This window comes from Natator depressus, chromosome 8, assembly GCF_965152275.1.
Source record: "Natator depressus isolate rNatDep1 chromosome 8, rNatDep2.hap1, whole genome shotgun sequence".
In the NCBI taxonomy this organism is placed as follows: Eukaryota; Metazoa; Chordata; order Testudines; family Cheloniidae; genus Natator; species Natator depressus.
The window spans coordinates 45,099,101-45,124,651 of NC_134241.1; the positions used below are offsets into that span (position 1 = coordinate 45,099,101).

General features: G+C 43.3%; 1 protein-coding gene across 5 annotated transcripts in view; it reads right to left on the bottom strand.

The window, feature by feature from the left end:
- Window positions 1-25,551, bottom strand: part of DNM3 (dynamin 3) — a 301,949-nt gene that overhangs the window by 57,239 nt on the left and 219,159 nt on the right. For 4 of the 5 annotated variants that reach the window (XR_012640541.1, XR_012640540.1, XM_074960900.1 and 1 more), the window contains one exon: window positions 21,800-21,911. Coding sequence is in view for 3 of the 5 variants with exons in the window: in XM_074960900.1 (XP_074817001.1) it covers window positions 21,800-21,911 (112 nt within the window). In the remaining 2 variants the exon portion in view is untranslated. Of the gene's footprint in view, window positions 1-17,717; window positions 17,825-21,799; window positions 21,912-25,551 lie in introns of those variants that run through there. The other variant, XM_074960901.1, reaches the window with a different exon arrangement.

Here is a 25,551-nt window from a genome sequence, read left to right on the forward strand (position 1 = left end):
ACCACTCAGCTGGCAACACGAGGACTCTGCTGTAGCCACTTAAAGTGGATGGGAAAAGATTCAGGGATATTTTAGAGAATACATTTGTCTCTTCAGTATTAGTGATTTCCATTATGGAAACACTGTACTTTATCATTATTAACCTTTATGCCATGAGAAGATCTTACATTAATGCAGCAACATTTTTTAATTTCAAGATGTTAAAATACTGGATGGGGTGATCCTACTGCCTTACTAACTAGACTCGAGGTAAAGCACATTCTGCTTAACCAACAGGGAAGGTGCAGAACTGAAAGAGTAATGCAAGCCACTCGCTTTGAGCATGGCACTGTGCACAAATGCCATATAACGCTATGGACGTCTGCTGGCTATGCTGTTAATATTTTAAACTTTATAGCCAGAAAGGGGGGGGAGAAAGACCACCTGGTTCAACCCAGCCTGCTTGGCTGCAGGAACAATCATTTAAAGAAATAAAGGAAACACTCAGCCCCCAAAGGAGCAGAAGATGAGAAGACTGTGTTCCAATTCTAACCAGCTGAAGGAAAGTTTATATAAAAACAAATCACTTGGTTACTGACTCACGGGGAAAGAATTCTTAAGCTTTCTTCAGGGAAACCCCAGTAAATGTGTATCAAAAACATGGAGATGGTGTTGTCTGTCCTGTTGTGATACTTGGTCCACATAATGAACCTTTTGGCAACAAAGTGACATGCTGAATACGGCTCTCTTTGGGACATCCAAGGACAACAAAGCCAGCTGTGGCTTCCTGATAACTCTGCCTAGTGTTTTGTACCGCCAATGTGCCTGGGAAATGCAAAGCGGGAAGAAATGTGGGAAAAGGACTGCGTTTCGTTACAACGTTTGAGAATATTTTTCTGTCTACTGCATCCATGATTCACACCATACTTTCTGCCTTGCTCTTTAAAAACAACCTTGGAGAATGAAATATAGCTGCTTGGACTCCACTGCATTCTTCAACATCTGTTGTCTTTAAACGGGCTGACTGATTCAAATAGCCCACAATACTACATGCAAGAAGAGTGAATGAACTGCTCTTTGCATGCACAGCTTCTCTGGAATATGTTGTGAAGCACACAGTAGACTGTGCAAGAAATATTAGTCTCCACTCCTAAAAAAGTTTGGATTTGACTGACGTCTAACTGTTTTGGCTCCGATTTCAGTTAGCACAAAATTTTGGAAGTGTGTTGTGCTCATCCTTCAAGCATGTCTTTGCAGTGAAGAGGGTTTAAGCTCAGTAAAATATGTTCACAAAAATCAGAGATCACACTGGTTCCAAAACAAACCACCAGATCTGAACACGCTGGAGTTGGAAACTGCAGTGGATCTGAACTTTACAGCTAGAGACTCTAGACAGGAATAGAAGACCACATATTCTGTGTAAAGTTGGACTTTAATTCTGTAGCAAGCCCCATACCTCCACCCTGAGTTTTTGTAGAAATCCTAGGGGGCAGATTGAAAATTCTATAGAAGCTTCAGGTAAATTTAAACAATGACAATTTCTAATGAACTCAATATGAAAATGAACACCACAATGAGAACAAGGAGCCCTTGCATTATTTATTTTGATGTTGATTTCAATTTAGTTTATGCTGTCCCCAGATTATAAATTGTAGATAAACCAAAGATTTTTTTATTGACTGCACCATGGAAGTTTTCAGACGTGTAGCTAGGTGTTTTGGCATTTGTGTAGAAGGCAGTAGGGGCGTTTGGCATGTGGAAAGCTTTGGGAGCTGGTTTGGGATTGTGGAATGAGCACATTCATGTTTTTACTAAAATGATCTGTAGTGAAAGAGTCAACAGTGTTGACATTTGAACTGTAATGTTTAGGTTTCAGAGTCAATACCCCATTGAGATGAATGAGGAAGTTCACACCTGTGGTGTCAAGCTGCCTACATATTCAGAAAGACAGCTCAGTTAACATCTGAAAAAGTTTGTTCACAATGCTAAGGGTTAGAAATATAATTTAACACATAACATGAAAGCTTAACTTCTGGAACACAATTCTATGACAGAGGGTGGGTCTGTGTTGTCACAGCTTAACATGTATATTTGAACATGGCTTCAATGTGTGTACATATGCCTTAGGTGCCTTATGATCTGAGCGAGTGAACTAGTGATGAAGCTGGCCACTGTTGACCAAAGTTGACTGCCATCAGTTAATTAATCTGATCTGTTTATGGTGAAGAACAACCATATGTAGCCTAGATCAAACAGGTGGAGGAGTGTCCACACTAGATTGTACATGTACGGTAAGTTCTCCGAGCTAATCGTCAATCTATTAATTGAAGGTAAAAACATCTAGTGAAGTCAAGCCCTAAGTTCTGCCACTGACTGCATTTATGTTCGACAAAAAACTGCACTTTTTAAAAGTATGTGAACAGCTTAAAGCAGCCAATCTTTCCAGAAGAGAGAGAGCATGTGTACAAGAATAAGGAAAAGGGGGTACTGTGGGTAAGAAATCGAGAGTGGAACAGATAGAAAAGTATCAAACCATGAATATCAAGATAGCAAATCACTTCAGAAGAAATCTATTATGCTGAACAAATTGAAGGGGCCCAATTAGGAGAGGCTGGGGTTAAATTCCAAGGAGGCGAAATACAGAACTCCAAACAAATGCATAATAGACTGGATTTCAGACACCACACATCCAGGCATTGCAATGCTTTTTTCACCTCGCCTCTGAAGTCAATGATCCTCATGTGAGAGACAGGGGGATAGGTCTGCGTCAACTTATGAGTTCCATTGTGCTTTGTGTATTTCGGCTTCCTTTTTGATGCAACCTTCATGTGGCTTTGAGCATATATTTTGAAGCAGGTACTCGACCCCTAGTAGACAGACTGTGTCTGGGAAGTTGTGACAGTGCAATCGAAGGCCAACAATATTGCCTGGAATTATTTTAGAGGAGCAATGGGTTTGCTACAAGCAAGGCCATTGGATTTGAATATCTCTCTACCCAGAAGCCTACAGACGGTTGGAAGCATGGAGAGTGTACAGCAGAAGTGCAGGGGGAGAAAAGGACAAACACACACACACACACACACAAATCAGACATGACAACTCTGTCCTGACTAATATACTTTGCATCACTGATTGCCCAATGTTTCCCTCTTCTGTCCCATGAAATCACAAAAAGATGGGAACAGCGTGGTCAGACCCACCTAGGCCAGCTCTTCCAAATTGCTGACTTGTTTTAAAGTGACACTTGCTTACCATAGAATATCAGGGTTGGAAGGGACCTCAGGAGGTCATCTAGTCCAATCCCCTGCTCAAAGCAGGACCAATCCCCAATTTTTGCCCCAGTTCCCTAAATGGCCCTCTCAAGGAGTGAACTCACAACCCTGTGTTTAGCAGGCCAATGCTCAAACCACTGACCCATCCCTCCCCTGACCCAACACCACGCACTAGTAAGATCAGATTTCCATAAAGGTATTCCACTGTGCCAGCCCCTGTGGACTCGGCAAACACCTGCCAACCTGTGCCAAAATTTAAAAATGAATTGAAGATTCAAGACAAATAGAAGAAAAGGACATGGCACCATGCAGCCCTAAATAATGCACAAACAGATAACTCACTAAATACATAAGGGAAGTGGGAATCTGATTCTTTAAAGGACCACAGATGAAGACAACTGGCCAGACCTCCTCCAGACAGCTCACACCAACCACTCCTCATCCATGTGGACAGTGGAAAGCAATCATGTTTCTTCTATACACCGGGTACCAGTAACTAAGGCTACGTCTACACTACAAGCTAAGGGTGTGATTCCCCAGTTCACATACACAGACCCACGCTAGCGCTCATTGAGCTAACGTGAGTATACATAGCAGCGTAGCTGCTGCAGCACAGGTAGCAGCGGCAAGGGCATGGCTTAGCCTTGCTGAGTACAAACCCCCTGAAACAGATGAGTATGTACTTGGCATGGCTAAGCCATGCTCTGCTGCCACTGCCCATGCTACACTGCTATTTATACTCACACTAGCTCAAAAGATTTTAGGTCTGTTGTAATTAACTCATTTTCTGAAGCATTGTGGGGGCGGGAGGGGGAAGGTGTAATTCTGTGCTGCGCCATGAGGTGCTTTAAGTCACATTTGTACCCTCCAGATCCTAGATCTCGCCGAGGGCTGGACACGTGGGGCTTGTCTAAGTTATGGCAGCCTCGTTGGGTTGCAGCACTGCCCAGAATCTCCTCAGCACCGTGTGCTGCAGCTAGCCCTTGACACACCCCTTCTGCCCACATGCCAGGGCTTTTGAAGAGGTCCCTAGAGCAGGGTTTCTCAACCCATAAGTAGGGACCCAAACTGGGTCACCAGAATGTTTCAAAGGGTCGCGTGGCAGCTCCTTGTTCCACGGGGCTGGCTGGGCTGGCTCCCTGCTCCAGGCACTGCAACCTCTGGGGTCCCAGCGCCACTCCAGTTTGGCCCAGCCTGGATTTGAGTGAGTGGCCTTGCAACTCCACAAGCCAGGTCACAACTCCACTCTCACAAATTTGGTCCAGTCAGGGGGGCGAGGCCAAACCTGAGCAGTGCTGCAACTCCAGAGGTTGCAGTGTCTGGAGTGAAGAGCCAAACCCAGCCAGCCCCACAGGATAGGAGCTGCCACTGTGGGGTGAGTGCCGGCCAGGATCTGACCCCCCAGGGGACAGGATACAACCAAAACCACCCCAGGGCCTCCACCCCCAGACTATTTACTGGGTTGTGACAGGCCATAAACATTTACAAATGTGTCCTGAGCTCCAAAAGGTTGAGAACCACTGCCCTAGAATATGGCTTTACGGCAGAGGTGGGCAAACTACGGCCTGCGGGCCACATCTGGACTGCGGGACCCTCCTGCCCCGCCCCTGAGCTCCTGTCCCAGGAGGCTACCCCGTGCAGCCTCAGCACGCCATGTCGCTAGTGCAACGCTCTGGGTGGCTGGGCAGCGCAGTTGCAGAGCCGTGGCCTGACCCGGTGCTCTGGGCGGCGCGGCTGTAGCGCTGTCAACCACCGGTGCTCCAGGCAGCGTGGTAAGGAGGCAGGGAGCGGGGGGGGGGAGGGTTGGATAGAAGGCAGGGGAGTTGGGGGTGGTGATGAGGGGGCAGGGGTGTGGACAGGGGGTGGGGCGGTCAGAGGGTGGGGACCGGGGCGTTGGATGGGGCAGGAGGTCCCAGGGGGCAAGTCAGGAATGAGAGCGGGGTTGGATGGGGTGGCAGGGTACAGTCAAGGGTTGGGGGTATGGGGGTGGTGAGGGGAGGGGGGAAGGGTGGATTGGGTAGGAGTCCCAGGGGGGCTGTCGGGGGGGGGGGGGTTGAATGGGGCAGGAGTCCTGGGGGGGCCGTCGGGGCAAGAAGCGGGGGGGGGGGGTTGGGCCACATCTGGCTGTTTGGGGAGACACAGCCTCTCCTAACAGGCCCTCCGTTCAATTTTGGAAACCCGATGGGGCCCTCAGGCCAAAAAGTTTGCCCGCCCCTGCTTTACGGTCATCTTCCACAGTGCCTGCTGCAGGACAAATCCTCACAGCCTCAGTGGGGCTTTTGGGGCTCATTTATGTGACACTGGCCCTTTTACTCAGTGTACAGGGCCCAAAGCCGAAGATCACACCCAAGGATCCAAAACTTTGAGGCCATATAGTGTTCACCTTTCCATCCACCTTTCCATCCACTTCAATAGAGTCATTAATACCGGGGAACTGGCGCACAATCAAGTTGCACCATTAAAACTGAAGAATTCCTAAGTGTTCTCAGTATATAGAAACCTTGCCAAAAATGCAACCAAGACCATACAATTACTATGCTGGGAAATAAAGAATGGTGACTTATTTCTAAATTGTCTGGAGCCTATCAGCAGCAGGTCCACCGTAAAGCAGAAATGTGAAGTGCTGTTAACAGATATCTGACCCCTGGCTCCCTGACATACAGTTACCAGCTTCCCTAGAGCTGGTTTTGAAAGCATTCCGTTTGATGGCCTGTGTCTTGTTACAGTCAATGCAACTGATGCAATCCTATGAGTCTTTTTTTCCCCTGTCCATTTTAACTGTCTCACGCCAGTTCATTTCTGCTCTAAGGAAGCATATAACAAGCCTGAACCAACCCCCTGGCTTTCACAAGCTTATGACATTAGAGTCACTTGCTCCTCTAAGCAGAGTTACTCCAAAATGTTTAGGGAAATGAGAAGATGATTTTGATTTGATAAATTTGTTTTCAGGTCCTTGGAATAGAGCGCAAGCAAGCAAGGGCCTGAAAACCAGCCTGCCACTTCCTTCCCTCCCTGGGTTACGGACTGTTTTTGACCTAGGTCTCACTCACTCCCCCCCCCACTGAGACTCCACTGTAAAAGTCAATTCATCTGTCTCAAAAGACGACTGAAACACAGCATACATTATGGCACATTTCCACTTTTAAAGCCACTTCAACACTTCATTTAAAAACTATTTTTAAACTTCACTGGCACGAAGCTACTTCTTTTATTTGAAGTGGGTTCTTTTCCACCTAGAATTCAGTACCTTCTATTTCTAAAAAATTATACATTTGGAATTAAAAAACCTCTAAAAATATGAAACTCATTCAAACATCTTATATTTTCATCTGAACTATTTTATTCTCTAACAAATCAGTGTAGATGGTTTTCAACTTCTCTACAAAGAAAAATGATTCTTTACTCTTCACTATTGATCTAACCAATATATTGATCTAAGAACACAGGGAGGGAAGGATAGAGTACTTTATTTTTCCATTTGCATCTCTCACCATGATTTTTAAAACATACTTGATAAGTGGCTAAGCTGGATTTTAGTTCTAGTTGGTGGATAAAAATCCCTCTTCAGAAATCTAGTTGAGTTTAGGAAAGCTCTTTTGTTACTCAAAGATATACATGATTTCTGGAATGACTCTTCCATTTACATGCCAGTCACCACGCAAGCACAAGTGATAGTCTTAAAAAGAAAGTCTCCCACATACAAAGTCCAAATTCTCATTTCCAGGACTATCTCGGACAGACCAGGACATCTGGTCCTTTTAATAAAGTAGCTGAACTGGACTCTGAGTTTGGCAAAATATTTTTAGGGATTTAAAAAAAAAAATTGAATCTAAGCAACTAAGAGAAATGTTCCAAGGAATACAAGCTACATACCAGGCAGGGAAAGCATTTTCCTGCAAAATTTCTAATCTGCTCCTTCTAAAGAAAACTTTGCTTGTCTTTGCAAACAATCCCCAAACAAGATCAAAGTGGGCTGTAAACTTTTTGTAGTGAGCTATGATGTCACATGGCTACATCCAATACGAATACAATTTAGAAAGCTCTATAAATGACCTAAAGATCTATTTGCTAAAGATCTATTTGCAGTTCTGTTGTAGCCATGTCGGTCCCAGGATATCAGAGAGACAAGGTGGGTGAGGCAATATATTGTATTGGACCAACTTCTGAAGAAGAGCTCTGTGTAGCTCCAAAGCTTGTCTCTTTCACTTGCAGACATCAGCCTAATAAAAGATATTCCCTCCCCCACCATGTCTCTCTAAAAGATCTGGCCAGCTATGCCCGGGAGGAGGTGCTGTATCTTTCTAAGGGTGGATTAGGTGTGCACACCCATCTTGTCAGGGAACTTCACGTGGCACAATGTCTCCCAAAGCTCCACCAGAGAGGGTGCAGCTCAGCAGTGCCCCTGATATGGACCTGATCTAATGGTACAATCTAGCCTTGTACACAGACACACACACCACAAAGGTTAAGATTGCCTACATGTGTCCAGTTCCAAAGGACTTTCTTATCTTGGTTACAGTTTACAATAAGGATACTGTAATTCCAGCACAGTTCCTTTGCTATTAGTGTTGGGTTCACTTTCCAGTATTAATTACCAATAATTCAATAACTGGAAGATTGTCAATGGGATTGATTTACTACTTAATATTACTGCTTTGGTGTGCTTCTTAATATATATGCTGTTAGAACCCAGGTACACTAACTACATAGAGATTATTCTCAGTAGTGAGTTTTCGAATTATACGAATTAATGGTAATTGCAGATGTCATGGTTACAAGGCTGGCTGTACCACTAATCCTTCTCAAATCTCTCCTAGTTAGGGTTGCCAGCTTTGGCTGGATGAATTCCTAGAGATTTTATCACATGGCATAATCTTTAAAGATGAATCTTTAATTCCTCGAGAGTCCAGGACAATCCTGGAGGGTTGGGAGCCCGACTCTTAAATGCACTCCCCTCCAGTATTAGGTCTCATGTCTTCATCTCTCTCAGGGTGGTGTCCCCACAATTCTTCCCCTCTGAGACCAGGTCTCAAGCTACAGCACCTTGTGTATCAACTGTGATTTCTCAGCAGGTCAGACTGGGTTTGGCACCTGAAACTCTTCCCTCTGGGAGCTGTGACCAGCGGTTAACACATGGACCAGACAGCTCTCACAAAACAAAGTACAGTACTGTTTAACAAAGTAGGAACACTGCACAGTGCAAGAGACAAGGACGATTAACACAATAAAAGAGGTCTATACATGTCTATTTTACCTAAGGCTTACCATCCCTGTAGAAGCTTATGAAGGGTTAACTGCTTCAGACCCTCCCACATGATATATGTCAGTCTGCCCCTCAGGTACAACTCTCTGATAATTGCCCCCTCACCTCTGGGTTGAGAGAGGTTCACTGTCCTTTGATCTGTTCATTCCTAGGCCTGTCTAACACAAGTGAGTAACTGGCCTAGGGTCAGTCTCATAAGCAAACTAGAGAAATGTGGTCTAGATTAAATTACTATAAAATGGGTTCATTGGAGCCATGGTTTAAAGACCGAACTCAAAGAGCAGTTGTCAATGGTTCTCTGTCAAACTGGGAGGATGCATCTAGTGGGGTCTGGCAGGGGTCAATCCTGGGTCCAGTACTATTCATTATTTTCATTAATAACTTGGATAATGGTGCAGAGAGTATGTTTATAAATTTTGCAGATGACACCAAGATGGGAGGGATTGCAAGCACTTTGGAGGACAGGATTAGAATTCAAAACAACCTTGACAAATTGGAGAATTGGTCTCAATTCAACAAGGTGAAATTCAATAATGACAAGTGCAAAGCATTTCACTTACAAAGGAAAAATCAAACGCACAACTACACAATGTTGAACTGGCTAGAAGACAGTACTGCTAAAAAAAATCTGGGCGTTATAATGGATCACAAACTGAATATGAGTCAACAGTGTGATGCAGTTGCAAGAAAGGCTAATATTCTGGGGTGCAGTAACTGGATTGTTGTATGTCATAGAAGTGAGGTAATTGTCCCGGTCTACTTGGCACTGGTGAGGCCTCAGCTAGGCTACTGTGTCCAGTTCTAGGTGCCACACTTTAGAAAAGGTGGGGATAAACTGGAGAGAGTCCAGAGAAGAGCAACAAAAGTGATAAAAGGTTTAGAAAACCTGATCTGTGAGGAAAGATTAGAATAACTGGGCACATTTAGTCTTGAGAAAAGACTGAGTGGGAAGCGGATAGTCTTCAAATATGTTAAGGGCCATTATAAAGAGGACAGTGATCAGCTGTCCTCCATGTCCACTGAAGGTGGGACAAGAAGTAATAAGCTTAATCTGCAGCAAGGGAGATTTAGGTTTGATATCAGGAAAAACGTTCTAACTATAAGGGTAATTAGCACTGGAATAGGCTTCCAAGGCTGTGGAATTCCCCATCACTGGAGGTTTTTAAGAACATGTTGGACAAACTCCTGTCAGTGCAGAGGGTTGAACTTGATGACTTCTCACGCTCCCTTCCAGCCCTACATTTCTATGATTCTCAGTAGTCTCTTCACCGTTCATAGCTTAGGTAGTGCGTCTCCTAGCCTCCTGGCCTGTTTTTGAGGAGAGGGTTTATCTGGAGCCATTGTCTAGCCTTCATAGCTGTTTTTCAACAGCTCAGATATTAAACTAAACCAACATATGCATACAATAAAGAATTCCAATAACCCAATGTAGCTATACAGTAACTATATCATTAACCAAGTGAGTGATTTTATGACTAAATTATTACAGATCAGTCCCCCATGTCTTTCACAACAGACGCAGAGCTGTAATGTAACTGCAGTGTAACTACACTGCAGTCACAACACCCTCACAATGTACTACCCTTATCGGTATGTCCAACTTGTATTGCTCAGGCTGAAATTTCTCATTTGGTTTCAGAATTACATTTCTTTTTGAAAGTTTAAGCAAAAGCAGTTCAGCCATTTTAGAGTATAAAGAGAAGAGGAGAAATGCACTTTTAACAGTTTGTGAACTTTTACAAAAAACAGTTTTAGTGCTTGGGAATTTGTGGTAAAAATTTGATGAGAACACAGGGTCAGATTTTTAAACGTATTTAAAGGTAAATGCCTTTAAAAATCTGCAGCTTAGTGCCTAGGATACATTTTAATTTAACCAAATGTGATAAAATGGACTTTGTGAAGGTGTCCTGGCTTTTCTTATCCATTAACTGGATTTTTTTTGGTGGGGGGAAGGGACGGGGAGAAGGGGCAGCGCTAGAGATAGAATGAGGGCGTCACTAATGATCTCTCAATGTTCTACTTACTCTGCACATCTGTGCATAAGGAAGTTGAATAGAGTTTAGTTTTAACGTAAAGATGCATACGGAGTTTTGTCTCTGTATGTTGCATGAGATCTGGCTCATCCGCCTCATCCTATGTGATCTGTTCCTGGCTTTGGTCCAGCAAAACACTCCGGCACATACAACTTTAAGTATGAGTAATCCCAGAGACATTAAGGATTATGCAAAAATAAAAAATAAAAACAAATTCCTAGAAGACTGTTGCTAATCCATCCCTTGAATAAGAAATAGGTTTCTATTATCTCCTAGAAACTTTTTGCTTTGCTCTTTGTTTCCAGTTCTGCAAGTCTTAGGCAGCAACGTAAAGAGCAGGTGGGATGACACTAAACAATGAAGGATTATGATTTGCTGGCAAATTTGCTACATCTCTTAACTGCACCTCTCTCCCCTCAATGCTACCCTATCCCTTCTCCCCCCTCTCATTTGCCACCATTCCATGTCCCCCATAACAGAATGGCAGGAGTCTACTGCTGCCATAGGTGCTGGGACCTGCAGGTTAATACATCCTGCCTCACTGGAGCCAGTGTAATGAATTAGATTGCACCCTGAATGGCCTGTGGCAGAGAGAGGAAGGGTCTGGTGGGACACAGATCCTGAGGCAGGAGACCTAGGACTCAAACCTGGGGGTAGTCTTCATGCACTGCACTTTTGAAATTAACCTTTTGGTTAAGCAACCAGACCTCAAGAGGGGAAATGATTCTGAGTCTACAATGAGCATGTAGCTCTTGCTTGCGGCTTGGGGGGGGGGGGGCACCAGCTAATAATCCTCTCTAAGCTCCTAGGATCCCCTTCACCTGCCTTCATGCACCCTGCCATATGGTATCAGCATACTGTCCCCACTCGAGATGCCACCTCCTGCTGCCTCATTACAAGATGAGGGGATGCCATTCTTCCATATGTCCCCCCGGGATCACCCCCAGACCATGTCCCTCTCAGTCCCATCCCCCTCCATGGCACCCTATTCAGCCCCAACCTAACTCTTCTCCCTCTACATCAGCTCAGCAGTTGAGGCAGCAGCACCGCCTACAGTCAGCACAAGGTAAATTCAGATTATAAATGTTTAATATAGTATTGATAGTTTAAGTGTTATCCATACAGACAAACCCAGCTCTTTATGTCAACCCCCTCCCGTGCAACACACCACCCTCCACCATTCCCCTGAAAGTACTGGGAGACACTTCTCCCCAGCAAAGCCAACAAAATAGACCAAGCGTGGAGTTTCTAAGCCTAGCCATTATGGAGAGATGAGGAATCAAAAACTGGTAAGAAAAACTGTGAAAGTGAAGGATGGGTAAATTCACCAATCATAACATTAAAAATTCCTTTTCCGATCTTTCCAAACTTCCCAGAAAAACTCTACCCGAGGATGAGATGCAGCAGGCAACATTGCAGGGGACTCCTTGGTTTTTACTGGAAGCTAGTTTCAGCCTTTAGTACGGGGAGGCTACTGCTGCTCCATAACGTTCCTTCCAAAGGGTTAACATGCTGGCCCCTTTCCCACAAAGAAGCAATCGTAACATGCTAACTTTTTACTGCATGACAGTCTTCACTGCACTATATTCAAGTGTGTGAGAGGTGCTGTATTCACTTATAGGATCAGTAAAAATGGTATAACAAGTATTTAGAAATGTATTAAGTCTGGGAACTGCTAGATTATTAGTTTATCAGCTCAACATTAGCAAAACTTTCTTTTTATGTGCTGCTTAGTTTCACAAAACCTACCAGGCATATTTCAATTCTCCCTCTCCCACACCCTACCGCTGCCGTCCAGCTGGAATACATCAAGGGTCTAGAAGCCAAGTCAAATGTTGACCCCACCCTCCTCCATCCATTTTAAGGCACCTTCAAAGCCAGTACACGGATCTAGTTCAGCTTAGCCAACAACGCCAGCAAATCTGTTATTTAAGACTTCAGTGCTGGATTTTTATAACTGCCCATTAATACAAGCTTTGATGTATGGTCAAAAAAATCCAGCTGTAATGATTTTCATCAGACTGTAGTAACCTTTCCTCAAAAGGGTCTTTATTTCTATACCTTCATAATCTTTATTCCCAACAAAATTTTATTTCTATATAAGTATCACTCTGAATTGCCTTATAAACCGGCCCTGAACAACACAAAACACTTCTCCTTCCCAAAAGCTGAAACAGAAGGGCCATTATAGTTCTAGCAAATATAACTTTCTGCATCAGAGTTTGCAACACTATTTTGTTCAAAACAGCCTACGTTCTAGGCTATAGTTGCACGAGAACCAGAACAGAAACATTTGTTTTTCTGACAAAACACTTCGGGAAGGGTAGAAAGGGAGTTTGTAACAGGACAAAGAACTTACTCTGTTGTTCCCCTTTGCAGGAAGCAGCATGGAAAAAAAGGAACACGTTCCATTAGATACATGTATTTCAAATGCATGCAGTGTGCTGTGTGTAATTTGGGTATCACACAAACCAAATGAGGAACTGAATCAGAGTGTATTCCCACTGGTGAGAAAGCTGCAAGGAAGGTATAAGAAATCCACGAAAGATTTGAAATGGTGAGTCAAGTTGTAAACTCACAGCAGCAGACGGTAACTGCAAGTTTTCAAAACTTCCTTTTCTTCGTTTAAGCATAAATCAGGAGCAGTGCCACTGAAGTCAGTGGTGTAAGTGACAGTGAAAAGAGGCCCGAAATGATTTGGGGATGGGACTGTAGCCAGCTGGACTTTCTTGCACTGGTAAAATTGAACTTCTAGCATGCAAGGCAATCCACTAAACATGTCTGCTTGCCATTTCATGACAGCCACTCCACACAACATGCCAGGGAATGGAAAGTTTCACCACCCCATGTAAAAATAAATAAATAAATAAAAAAGCAAATATGGTATATGTAGGCTGGTAATACGAAAGGGGAGCAGGGGAAGGAGTAGGTGGTGCCGGGGAGGTAGAGTAAGCAGAACAACTTACGATGAACATCTGCGCTATTTTTTTTAATTATGAGTTTTGCCATGGGCTGGCATGAACAGTATATATTATATAGCAGGAAACTGGCCAAAATAAATCCTAGGCTACAGTTGAGAAATGCAGTCTGGAAATGTTAGTCACAAAGTTGTAGTCATTTTAAAAGAAGGGTGTTTGGATACGCCAATACAGAAAGCAGCAGCAAAGTCAGCTGGTAAACGGATCTCTCCTTTCAAAGTGAAACAGCAAGGCTGTGATTTATAGCCAACGAGCTGACTCACATGGGACAGGTTGAAAAAATAAAAATACTGATTCATTGCTATCAGGGTGGCACTCAGAACCCCTGTCCTGATGAAAGCAAATCCTGGGGGAGAGAGGGGACTTGGCAAGCTGAAAAAGAAGCCAGGGGCCCACAGAGCAATGTCTGGTAATTATATTGTGGTAAAAGATAGTGACCGAGTGTGCATGCATAGGGCACGGAGCAAAAAGGGGAGAGAGAATCAGAAGGAAGAGGGGATTTGGAAGGCCAGGTTGATATTTGGACTAATTTTTAATGTATTAGGGACATTTGTTCAGACAAAAAAAAAAATCAGTGACTTTTGAACTTAGTTTACAGTATAGTACATAATACAGACCAATAGGTAAGTTGTTTCTTGGTATTTTTGACAGACAGGAACTGCTTGACCCAGCAGTCATCACGACCGTTATCTACAGTGCAAATTTCAAGTGACTGTGCAAAAATGACAGCTCTTAAAACTCAGACTTGCTCCAAGTGTGCGTTTATAGCACAGCTGCTGAATTTAGTGACAAAAAGGCTTTGCTCCTTTTTACTCCTCTCAGCACTGCAGACACAGTATCAGAAAGAGCGAGTGAGCTGGATTCCACATCAACTGGCTTGTATAGCAGGAGCAGAACTGTTGATGAGAGAGCACAGCTTGACTTGCAGATTCCAGGCTGACCGTGCACCACTGGCAGTTTGGGAAAGCAGGCCTGATTCACCACTGCGATACTCCAGCTTTGTGTCGCTATTATTCAACTTTTAATTTCTATGAGCCAGTTTTTACCACAGGTGCCAAAGGCTTGGCGATTCAGCAACAGCTGTCACTTGCACATGCAGAGGACTGAGAAGTCAAGTTGTAAAGGGATGGGTGGGGCCTGCTTGTTTGCATTTCTTGACCTTGGAACTGCCAAAGAGGAAGTGTTGAAATGAGTGCAAATTGCTGCCAGTTGCTAGCAGTCACATGCACAGAGGGCCCCTAAACCTTGAAAGGAGAATGAGCACAGGTTTGGTGTGAGCCTCCAAAGGCATTTCACATTTTCAGAGGAAGGTTTGAAAGTGCTGAGAAAATTGTACTGATGATTTCTAGCACAACTCAAAACTTAGTGAACTTCTCAGCACATGATGGGAGCTCTGTTCCTGTAAGACAGTTCTCTGCAGGGCAAGAGCAATACCTAACATCTATTTCTGCAGAGCTTGGTAATCTTCTACAAGAGGAGCTTCACAACACAGAAAAATATTAGTCCTTTGAGACAGTATTTATAAGAGCATGCACAATGCTCCGGTAGTGTAAAAATAATTCCCACTCCAGCTCACAGCAGAATCAGTTTTCAGTGGATTCCATTTTCCTCAGTTCATCCTCTCTCCCTCCCTTTGCAAGGATTAAAAAAGTGTTTATCGCTCTGGTATCTAGGTGCTTTTTGGCCTACATTAATAAATTGATACATTAATAAAATGAACACTTCTCAGACTTTATTTTGACCGCAAAGCATTTCCCAAGGAGGCAAAAGAAATCTGACAACCCAACCATTTTGATTTGTTTAAAGGGAGGAAGTTAAAAGACATGAAGTTTACCACTAGACACCAGAAGTGTTTTTTAGAGCTACACATAAAAATTAACTTACACCAGACAGAGGCAAACAAAACCAGGCTCCAAAATATCCTTTATTAAAGACACTAACAAGATACATGTTCTCTTGACATTAAGACGGATTTTTACATATGCTCCACAAAATGTGAATTAATGCACAATTTGTCTTTTCCACAAGAGCAGACTTGGGGCCCATGATTCTGTGTGTTGTGGGTTTAACTGAAAATATTTAGCTCATGGTAGAATTGCGTGCTTTTGGATCACACTCCCTACTTGCTCTGATATCCATGACAGAAGAGACAGTTTAGTAACCATTCCTTAAAACTATTTAATAATCAGCTATTCTGCTTCCTTATAGGGTTTTTTTTGTTCTATTTTTACAGTTGGTTTAGTGTAATAAAGCTGTATTACACATGAAATGGTGAAGCCAAACACTGATATACTTTTTTTTAATGAATGTAGTACCAGTGTGTGCTCGACCCCCCCCCAACCGGCCCTGCCCTAACTCCACCCTGCCCCGCCCCCATTCCAACCCCTTTCCCCAAAGTCCCCACCCCAGCTCCGCCCCCTCCCTGCCCCTATTGAACCCCTTCCCCAAATCCCCGCCCTGGCCCCGCCTCTTCCCCTGAGCACGCCGCATTCCCGCTCCTCCCCCACACAGCTTGTTACGCCGCAAAACAGCTGTTTTGCGGCGGCAAGCACTGGGAGGAGAAGTGGGGACGCAGCATGCTCAGAGGAGGAGGTGAGTTGGGGGGGAGCTTGGAAAACCTCTGTGAAATTTTTTCCCGTGGGTGCTCCAGCCCCAGAGCACCCACAGAGTCAGCTCCTATGCTTTGGGCTGTACTGAACCCAGTCAGCCACACTGCTAAACCACTGCAGAGAAGATATTGTGGTCACAGGTCATCACGGGCCCCAACAAAGTATGCGTACGTACGGGACACTAATCTTACATTTGCTACATCAGGTGACGTGACTGGGGAAAGTCATGCGTATTATCAGCGTGGGCACCGGTGACCCTAAGAATAGTGTTTTACCCTGTTATGTTATATTTGTCTCCTGTTTAATATAATTACTGTGTTGTATATGTTGTATGTATTTGTGTTATTTCTTGGGAGTCTCCAACTATCTGGCAAGTAAGTGGGGGTTACCCTGTGGTTAGGATTTTCCTCCCAAGCTACCCTGGTGACCCTGCCAGGAAGGAGCGAGGGGGGTGGAGGCACCGCCAAATAAATTCATAGGGAAAAATAAAGAAGATACACCCTGCTCAGTAGGTGGCAGGATCCAGAAAAACCCAGATCTGTGCATCAAAACCTGTAAGTAGACTGGCATTAAAGAAGGTAACCGAGTGGAGAGGGGGCGCTACGTAAGAGTAGTCTGATTGGAGCTGGCTGAGATATCTGAGCCATTAGCGATTATCTTTGAGAAGTTATGGAAGACAGGAGAAATTCCAGAAGACTGGAAAAGGGCAAATATAGTGCCCATCTATAAAAAGGGAAATAAGGTCAACCTGGGGAATTACAGACCAGTCAGCTTCATTTCTGTACCTGGAAAGATAATGGAGCAAATAATTAAGCAATCAGTTAGCAAACATCTAGAAGATAATAAGGTGATAAACAGTCAGCATGGATTTGTCAAAAACAAATAGTGTCAAACCAACCTGATAGCTTTCTTTGACAGGGTAACAAGCCTTGTGGATAGGGGGGAAGCGGTAGACGTGGTATATCTTGAGTTTTGTAAAGCTTTTGATACTGTCCCCCATGACCTTCTCATAAATAAACTAGGGAAATGCAACCTAGATGGAGCTACTATAAGGTGGGTGCAAAACTGGCTGGAAAACCATTCCCAGAGAGTACTTATCAGTGATTCATAGTCATGCTGGAAGGGCATAATGAGCATGGTCCCGCAGGGATCAGTTCTGGGTCAGGTTCTATTCAATATCTTCATCAATGATTTAGATAATGGCATAGAGAGCACACTTATAAAATTTGCGGACCATACCAAGCTGGGAGGGGTTGCAAGTGCTTTGGAGGATAGGAGTAAAATTCAAAATGATCTGGACAAACTGCAGAAATGGTCTGAAGTAAACAGGGTGAAACTGAATAAGGACAAATGCAAAGTACTCCATTTAGGAAGGAACAAACAGCTGCACACATACAAAATGGGAAATGACTGCCCAGGAAGGAATACTGCGAAAAGGGATCTGGGAGCCATAGTGGACCACAAGATAAATACGCATCAACAGTGTAATGCTGTTGCAAAAAAAGCGAACATCATTCTGGGATGTATTCGCAGGAGTGTTGTAAGCATGACACAAGTAGTAATTCTTCCGCTCTACTCCATGCTGATTAGGCCTCAACTGAAGGGCACCACATTACAGGAAGGATGTGGACAAATTGGAGAAAGTCCAGAGAAGAGCAACAAAAATGATTAAAGGTCTAGAAAACATGACCTATGAGGGAAGATTGAAAAAATTGGGTTTGTTTAGTCTGGAAAAGAAGATTGAGAGGGGACATGATAACAGTTTTCAAGTATGTAAAAGGCTGTTACAAGCAGAAGAAAAATTGTTTTTCTTAACCTCTGAGGATAAGACAAGAAGCAATGAGCTTAAATTGCAGTGAGGGAGGTTTAGGTTGGACATTAGGAAAAACTTCCTAACTGCCAGGGTGCTAAAACTTAAGTCTATGTTTTTAAAAAGTTATTTAGTTCACAACAATGTAGTTAGAAGAAGAAAGCTAATGGAGTTTGGAGTCGTAGATTCAGTTTTTATATTTAGAAATCACTTATAACCCTCTACTATTTATTAAACTAAATTCAGTCAAAAATAGATAAATCATCTGCACATGATATCAACATATAGACATTTTATAGTGTGCATTATCTATTCAGTGATTGCCACTGAAAAGTCAACCTTCACCCCCCCCCCCATCATCAAGCTTTGGTATCGGAGATGCCACTCCATTTCCCTAAAATAAGAAATAAATGTGGTATACCAGTTATTACTCTGTGACTAAATGTTCACTTTTCAGTGGAGTCCACTGTGCACTGAGTGTGTTAACATCATTGAAAAGAAAATAACATTTACATCATTACTGTATAAACAATTTGCTGCAGTAGGTTTTGTAGGTATAGGATATATACCCATATGTATAGAATTTTTTTTTATATAAAACATACCTAGTATACACGAATATTAAACATGGCATAGAGCTGTCACCATTACAAAGTCAGCATCTACCAGCAATTATCACACCCGACACTTTGACTACAATATAACTGTGGTATCTCAAATATCACTGTCCAGTACAGTAAAACTTATGAATTTATCAATAGTTAAGTCCAGAAATGACCACTATGATAATCTAGTCTGAGCTCTCCATTACACAGGCCAGAGATGTTTATTTTGTAATGGTGAGTATTCTATATATTTAAAATATATACTTATGCTGCACCCTAGATATAGAGACAATGAGAACTACAAACTAAAGAAGAAAATTTTTTGTATAATTCAGAAATTCTGGCATGTGCTCTTATTATTACCAACTAACTACTTGTATTGTGATACGTCCTCTAGGTTTTAGGTGCTCTTCAGAGATGCAATAAAGCACAACCTTTGCCCTGAAGGCCTTAAAATCTAAGACAACAAAAAATAAATGAAGGGCGAGGGAGAGGGAGAGGAATAAAGATACAATTTATAAAGAACTGCCTCTTAACCTAGCCCTTATGAGTTGTCTATTTCCTGTAGTTACCATGATAGACTAGGTCTTGAAGAGGGATTTGGAGGAGGAAAGGATTATGGACTAAGGGTGTAGCGGGGTGGTAACCCCGCTCCGGTGTGGAAGGGGTTAAAAACAGCCCTGGGAAAGGGCTGCCCCAGACAGCCAATCAGGAGCGGGCTTGAGGCTGCCAATCAGGGCCTGGCTGGGAGTATAAGGAGGCCTAAGGGAGGAGCTGGGTCAGTCTGTCTAGCTTTGGAGAGAGACAGACCTAGCTGCCTGAAGGAGCAAAGGATACGTTGGCCAGAGCAGTGCTGGGGAAGGGCAAGAGGAGTTGGGGAGCTCCAGCCTGGCAACTTCCCAGGCTGAGGTCTTGATAAAGGCCTATGCAGGTACTGGCACTGGGAGGTGCAGCCTGAAAATAGGTAGAGGCAGCTGGTCTGACCCCTTGCCAATGATGAGTGGCCATTACAGACTGCAGTTTGCCCCAGTGAGAGGGGGCTAGGTGATGACTGGCAATAGCCACTGAGGCAAGGTGGGTATAGAGGATTGGGGGTTCCCCTGGGAGGGGAGACCCAAAGTGTGGGGGTACTGCTGGGGCAGAACCCTGAGGTAAAGGTGCACCGGGGTCTGGGAGGGACCTGAGGCAGATGAGCCACCAGATGGTGCTCCAAGGCTGGAAAAGAACTAATTCTCAGATGACCAACAGGAGGCGCCGCACCGGTGAGTCTCCACTCTGTTACAAAGGGGCATTAAGTTAGTGAACTAAGGACTTCTTTAAGAAGGGCATTCCATTCCTAAGGGCTGGTATAGATGGAATTATGAAGGAAGTAGCTAAGTTGTGAATAACACAGGCATGTTCTGGAATAAGGTATGAACAATAAGATTCAACAACATGCTAACTGTTTTGATACCATTTTAAAAGCCATGGAAGAAGGGAAGGGAATGCAGCTGACGTAATATCTGGATTCTTACAGTGAATTTGGTAGCATCTCACAAAATAGTACTTGCAAAGTTAATTCTGATTGGCTTCAATATGAGTTGTGTTGCACGGACAGACAACTGACTGAAGGATCATGAAAAAGGAAACAATAAATGGCAATGTATCAGCTGGTTGCCAGGTATCCAGTGAGCTGCCCATGGATTGGTATTTGACTCATTTTTATTCCATTACTTATTCCTGAAATAATTTGTTTAAAATCTTCCCTAAAAACCCAGCTGGGTGTGGGGACAGGGGGTGGAAAGGTAATGAACTCCAGGCCATTGGGTTGGTGGCGCTGGAGTGGCAGCCTGGTATGAGGCGAGAAAACTACGGGCTGCATGCATATGTGAACAGCAACAAATAGCAGGCGGATCAGAGTTGGGAACGTCAGATTGAGTGGGTGGCTAGTGAAAGCAGGAACAGTGGGGGAGGTGGTGGTGGTACATAGAGGGAAATAAAGATGATGTTGTAAAAAGTAGAGCAGTGGACTCCGGGGAGCTGGGGAGAGGAGGAGGAGGGGAGCTGGGGAGAAGAGCAGATTACTTCAGAATGGTTGCATCACCAGCCAGACAGATGTGCAAGCTCTTTGATGGGAGAACAATCTATTCACACCACTACAGTGATGTACCAGAGTGAAACAGTTAACGAAGGAAAGGTAACCTACACATTAGCGGGCGATTTTCAAAGGCAGTTAAGCCTCCCAAGTACTACTGAAAGTCTATTTGTGCCTTTAGAAATCTCCCCTTGTATCTACAGAGGATACTCAATTGGAAGGTGCTGCAAATACTAGTGAAGACAGAAAAATAATACCTAAGAGTTTTTCCACAAGCTCAAATTGCCCAAGTGTCAAATAAGAAAATCCTCCCATTGACCCAGTCCCCTGGGAGTTCCATCATGAAGAGGGGAATGCGATTACTGTAGATTTGTCAAATTACAAAGGCCTCTTCTGATGGAAACTTATTTAGAAAATGGAATATCCATAGGTCTAATGTAGGTCCTTAATCACCACTGGCACCCTGTACTGGAATCCATGCTAGTGCGGCCCTTAGCTACATTGAAACCAGAAGCTCAGACAGACTTAAGTAATGAGGTCACTTTGGAAATCAGACCAAAAACCCTTGCATGCTGTGTATAAATAACAACATGAGACAGGCTGACAAAGGCCATAAAAATATGAAAGGGCAGTCTGGCAAAATAATTTCCTGCCTTTCTGTATAGTATGTCCAACTGTTATTTTTTTTCCTACTCAGTTTTCTTCATATTCCACTTAATTCGGTAAACTTGTATTTGGAGAGGCTTAGTGTTTGCCTCACACGCTGCAACAGGCAGTAAAGCAGTAAAAGAAATTTGCATGACAAACTGGAATACCTCCTTCAGTTCCAGCATATGGGATCTGCAGGAAGATATTAGCATTCTGCAAAATATCTGTCACCTTCAAAGACAGGAATAGATAGTGTGAAGTTGAAGAAAAACCCTAAAAGGTGTCAGTATTTTTATTGGACCTGAAGGATTGATTTAATTAACAAAAATTATTTCTCTATGGCTGGAGGGCTTGTTATGTATTAACCCAGAATGTAATTTTACTACTGAGTTATGAACCATTAAAAACAGCCATAGGTGTCAGCTCAAGTACAGCAAAGCAAAATACATAAGCTCTAAGGACATCTGCAAACAGAGCTTAAAAAAACTCTTCCCAGCTACTGAAAAAGTAGTGATGTGTTTAACTTACTGAGGATTTATCAGGATAGACACCTGCTCGCAGTAGGGATGCCTTCCAGCTATCCATCTCCTCCTGGGCATCACAGGCCAGCTCAAGGAAGCGATAATCCTTGTAAACATTCCTAGAACATAGAACATTACACTATAAAATTTGAACTTTGCTATTCTGCATCACGTACAGAGCATTTCAAATAACAAATCCTTCAGGATCTATAATTATTTTACAGCTTTTTGAAAGGGGAGACAAGTGACGGTCTGATAATTACACAAAGGACCTAAAAATGTTAATTTAAAATAATAATGGTCTGGATGCACTGTAGTTACAGAAGCTTTAGATCTAGTTTAAAAATCAGGCTTTCCACACTTTTAATAAACACTAGAACACATTTAGGGGCAAAACGCTGCTGGAACGCAGAGGACAAAGACCGTTGTGAAAGAATTGCCAACAAAGTTGTATGGACGCTGACTGGCAGCTGCTGTAGCCAATGAAAATCAAGATTAGTAATGATCTTACTTTCCCCATAGTAAATCTCTCCAGTACAATACTAGTTCAGTTTTAGCTTCTGAACATTTTCAGTAAAAGGAAAAAATTTTTAAAAAGTCTCCGTTCTCATAAACGCAAAAGGATTCCATAACCATAAAAATGCCTCAGACACACCATTTACTGCAGGGGTTCTCAACCTTTTTCCTTCTGAGGCCCCCACAACATGCTATAAAAACTCCACAGCCCACTTATACCACAACAACTGCTTTTCTGCATATAAAAGTCAGAGCCCGCATTAGGGGGTAACAAGCAGGGCAACTGCCCAGGGCCCCACGCCACAGGGGGCATCGTAAAGCTAAGTTGCTCAGGCTTCGGCTTCAGCCCCAGGTAGCAGGCCTCAGGGCCCTGAGCTGCAGTCCTGCATGGCAGGCCTTCGGCATTCTGCCCTGGGCCCCATGCTTGGTGAACCCCCTGAAACCTGCTTTCGACCCTCCAGGGGGCCCCAGACTCCCGGTTGGGAACCAGAGACCTACCCTATGTAATTAAGAAACTCCCTAAACACAATTATAGCACCTTGTTATTAATGTAGGAAAAGAGAAGAAAAAATACATGATCCGCAAGGCAGTGGTATTTATACATTCTCCATTAAATAGAATAGGATTTTCCCCTTATGGTTTAACCATTAATTATTACCTAATTCAATGTCTATACACAGACTAGATTGCTGTAAATTGGTCAGCCAATTGTCTTTTCAGGAAAGGCTATAAGCTTAGCTAAATTGTGAAACCACATGTTACTAGATCTTAATGGAGATGCAAAAATCCATTTTTAATTGCAACAAGACTGTTTTCCCGAGCAGCAATGGAACAATTTTTGGGGGGATGACAAAGATCACTAACTCACACAGCAATAACTAGAGGTCCAAAGACATTTTATATTAGAAGCACTGTCTCTCACAATATGTTACCATATTTTGAGAGAATTTTTGAGACAAAGTATGCAGCCAGAAAAATATATCCACTTTTACTACTAGTTAGTCCATTTCTCTAGTATTCCAGGGACTTTGGGACTTTCACCTTTTACATATCTGGAGTACAATAGGTTTGTTATACTTCACCTTTGCTAGAGAGATTCCCTCCCCATTAATGACAATATCATCTGACAGACAACTAACTCCTAAGCCTGTTTTTTAGATGGAGTATCAGGAAACAGATGGGTATAAAACCTGGACATTTAGCAATAAACTACCATTGCTATACTACTATGGATAGTGATTCATGCTATGCTACATTGAAGTGAAACATGCCCATATCAGCATATAGGCATACATGGCATTATTTGTGAGTTTATATATTTAATTCAAACTGCAAAACAAGATGAGTACAATTCTGACTCAACTGATTAGAGATTTAAGATGGATTATTTCTTTTTCCTCTAAATACATTCCACATTCACAAGCAGCTAAAAAATCTAGGTTGTCTAAAACAGGGGGCAGAGAGATATGAATCTTATTTCATCTACAAAGTTTGGGAATTTGGAATCAATATGTGTAAAGTTAGTTAAAGGATATGGTGACAAGAGAGAGGTTAAACAAGGCAGCTGGATAGAACTTGCTGATTTGCTGCCTGGAAACTTTTTGGTTTTAACTGTTTTAGGTAAATTAATTAGGTTGCTACAGTTACGGAAAAAAGATCAGCTAAAATGTGAGGAGGCACAAAATAAAAGCTATAAAACATGAAGATTCATTGATTCCTAGGCTAGAAGGGACCTTTGTGTTCATCTAGTCTGACCTCCTGTATAACCCAGGCCATACAACTTCCCCAAAGTAATTTCTACAGCAGATCTTTTAGAAAAACATCCAATCTTGATTTTAAAATGGTCAGTGATAGAATCCACTATGACCCTTGGTAAATTGTCCCAATGGCTAATTACTCTCACCATTAAAAATTTACACTCTATTTCCACTAGGGATTTGTCTAGCTTCAACTTCCAGCCATTGGCTCATGTTAGACCTTTCTCTACCAGACTGAAGAGCCCATTATTAAACATTTGTTCCCCATGTAGATACTTATAGACTGTGCTCAAGTCACCCATTAACCTTCTTTTTGTTAAGCTTAATAGATAGGGTTCTTTGAGTCTAATGCTATAAGGCAGGTTTTCTAACCCTTTAATCATTCTCGTGGCTCTTCTCTGAACTCTTACCAATTTATCAACATCTTGAATTGTGGACAGAAAGCTGGCTAGATTGTCAGGCTCAACGGGCAGTGATCAACGGCTCGATATCTAGTTGGCAGCCGGTATCAAGCGGAGTGCCCCAGGGGTCGGTTTTTGTCAACAATCTTATTAATGATCTGGATGATGGGATGGATTGCACCCTCAGCAAGTTCACAGATGACACTAAGCTGTGGGGAGAGGTAGATATGCTGGAGGGTAGGGATAGGGTCCAGAGTGACCTAGATAAATTAGAGGATTGGGCCAAAAGAAATCGGAGGAGGTTCAACAAGGACAAGTGCAGAGTCCTGCACTTAGGTCAGAAGAATCCCATGCACCGCTACAGGCTGGGGACTGGCTGGCTAAGCGGCAGTTCTGCAGAATAGGGCTTGGGGATTAGAGGATGAGAAGCTGGATGAGAGTCAGTAGTGTGCCCTTTTTGCCAAGAAGGCTAATGGCATATTTGGCTGCATTAGTAGGAGCATTGCCAGCAGATCAAGGAAAGTGATTATTCTCCTCTATTCAGCACTGGTGAGGCCAGATTTGGAGAACTGCATTCAGTTTTGGGCCCCTCCCTACAGAAAGGATGTGGATACATTGGAGAGAGTCCAGCAGAGGGCAACGAAAATTATCAGGGGGCTGGGGCACATGCTTTACAAGGAGAGGCTGAGGGAAGTGGGCTTGTTTAGTCTGCAAAAGAGAAGAGTAAGGAGGGATTTGATAGCAGCCTTCTACTACCTGAAGGGGGGGGTTCCGAAGAGGGTGGAACTTGGCTGTTCTCAGTGGTGACAGTTGACAGAACAAGGAGCAACGGTCTCAAATTGCAGTGGTTGGATATTAGGAAACACTATTTCACTAAGAGTAGGTCTTCACTACCCACCAGATTGGCAGGCAACGATCGATCCAGCGGGGATCAATTTATCGCATCTAGTCTAGACACGATAAATCAACCCCCGAGTGCTCTCCTGTCAGCTCCTGTACTCCAGTGCCGCAAGAGGCGCAGGCGGAGTTGACGGGGGAGAGGCAGCAGTCGACTCACCGTGGTGAAGATACCATGGTAAGTTGAC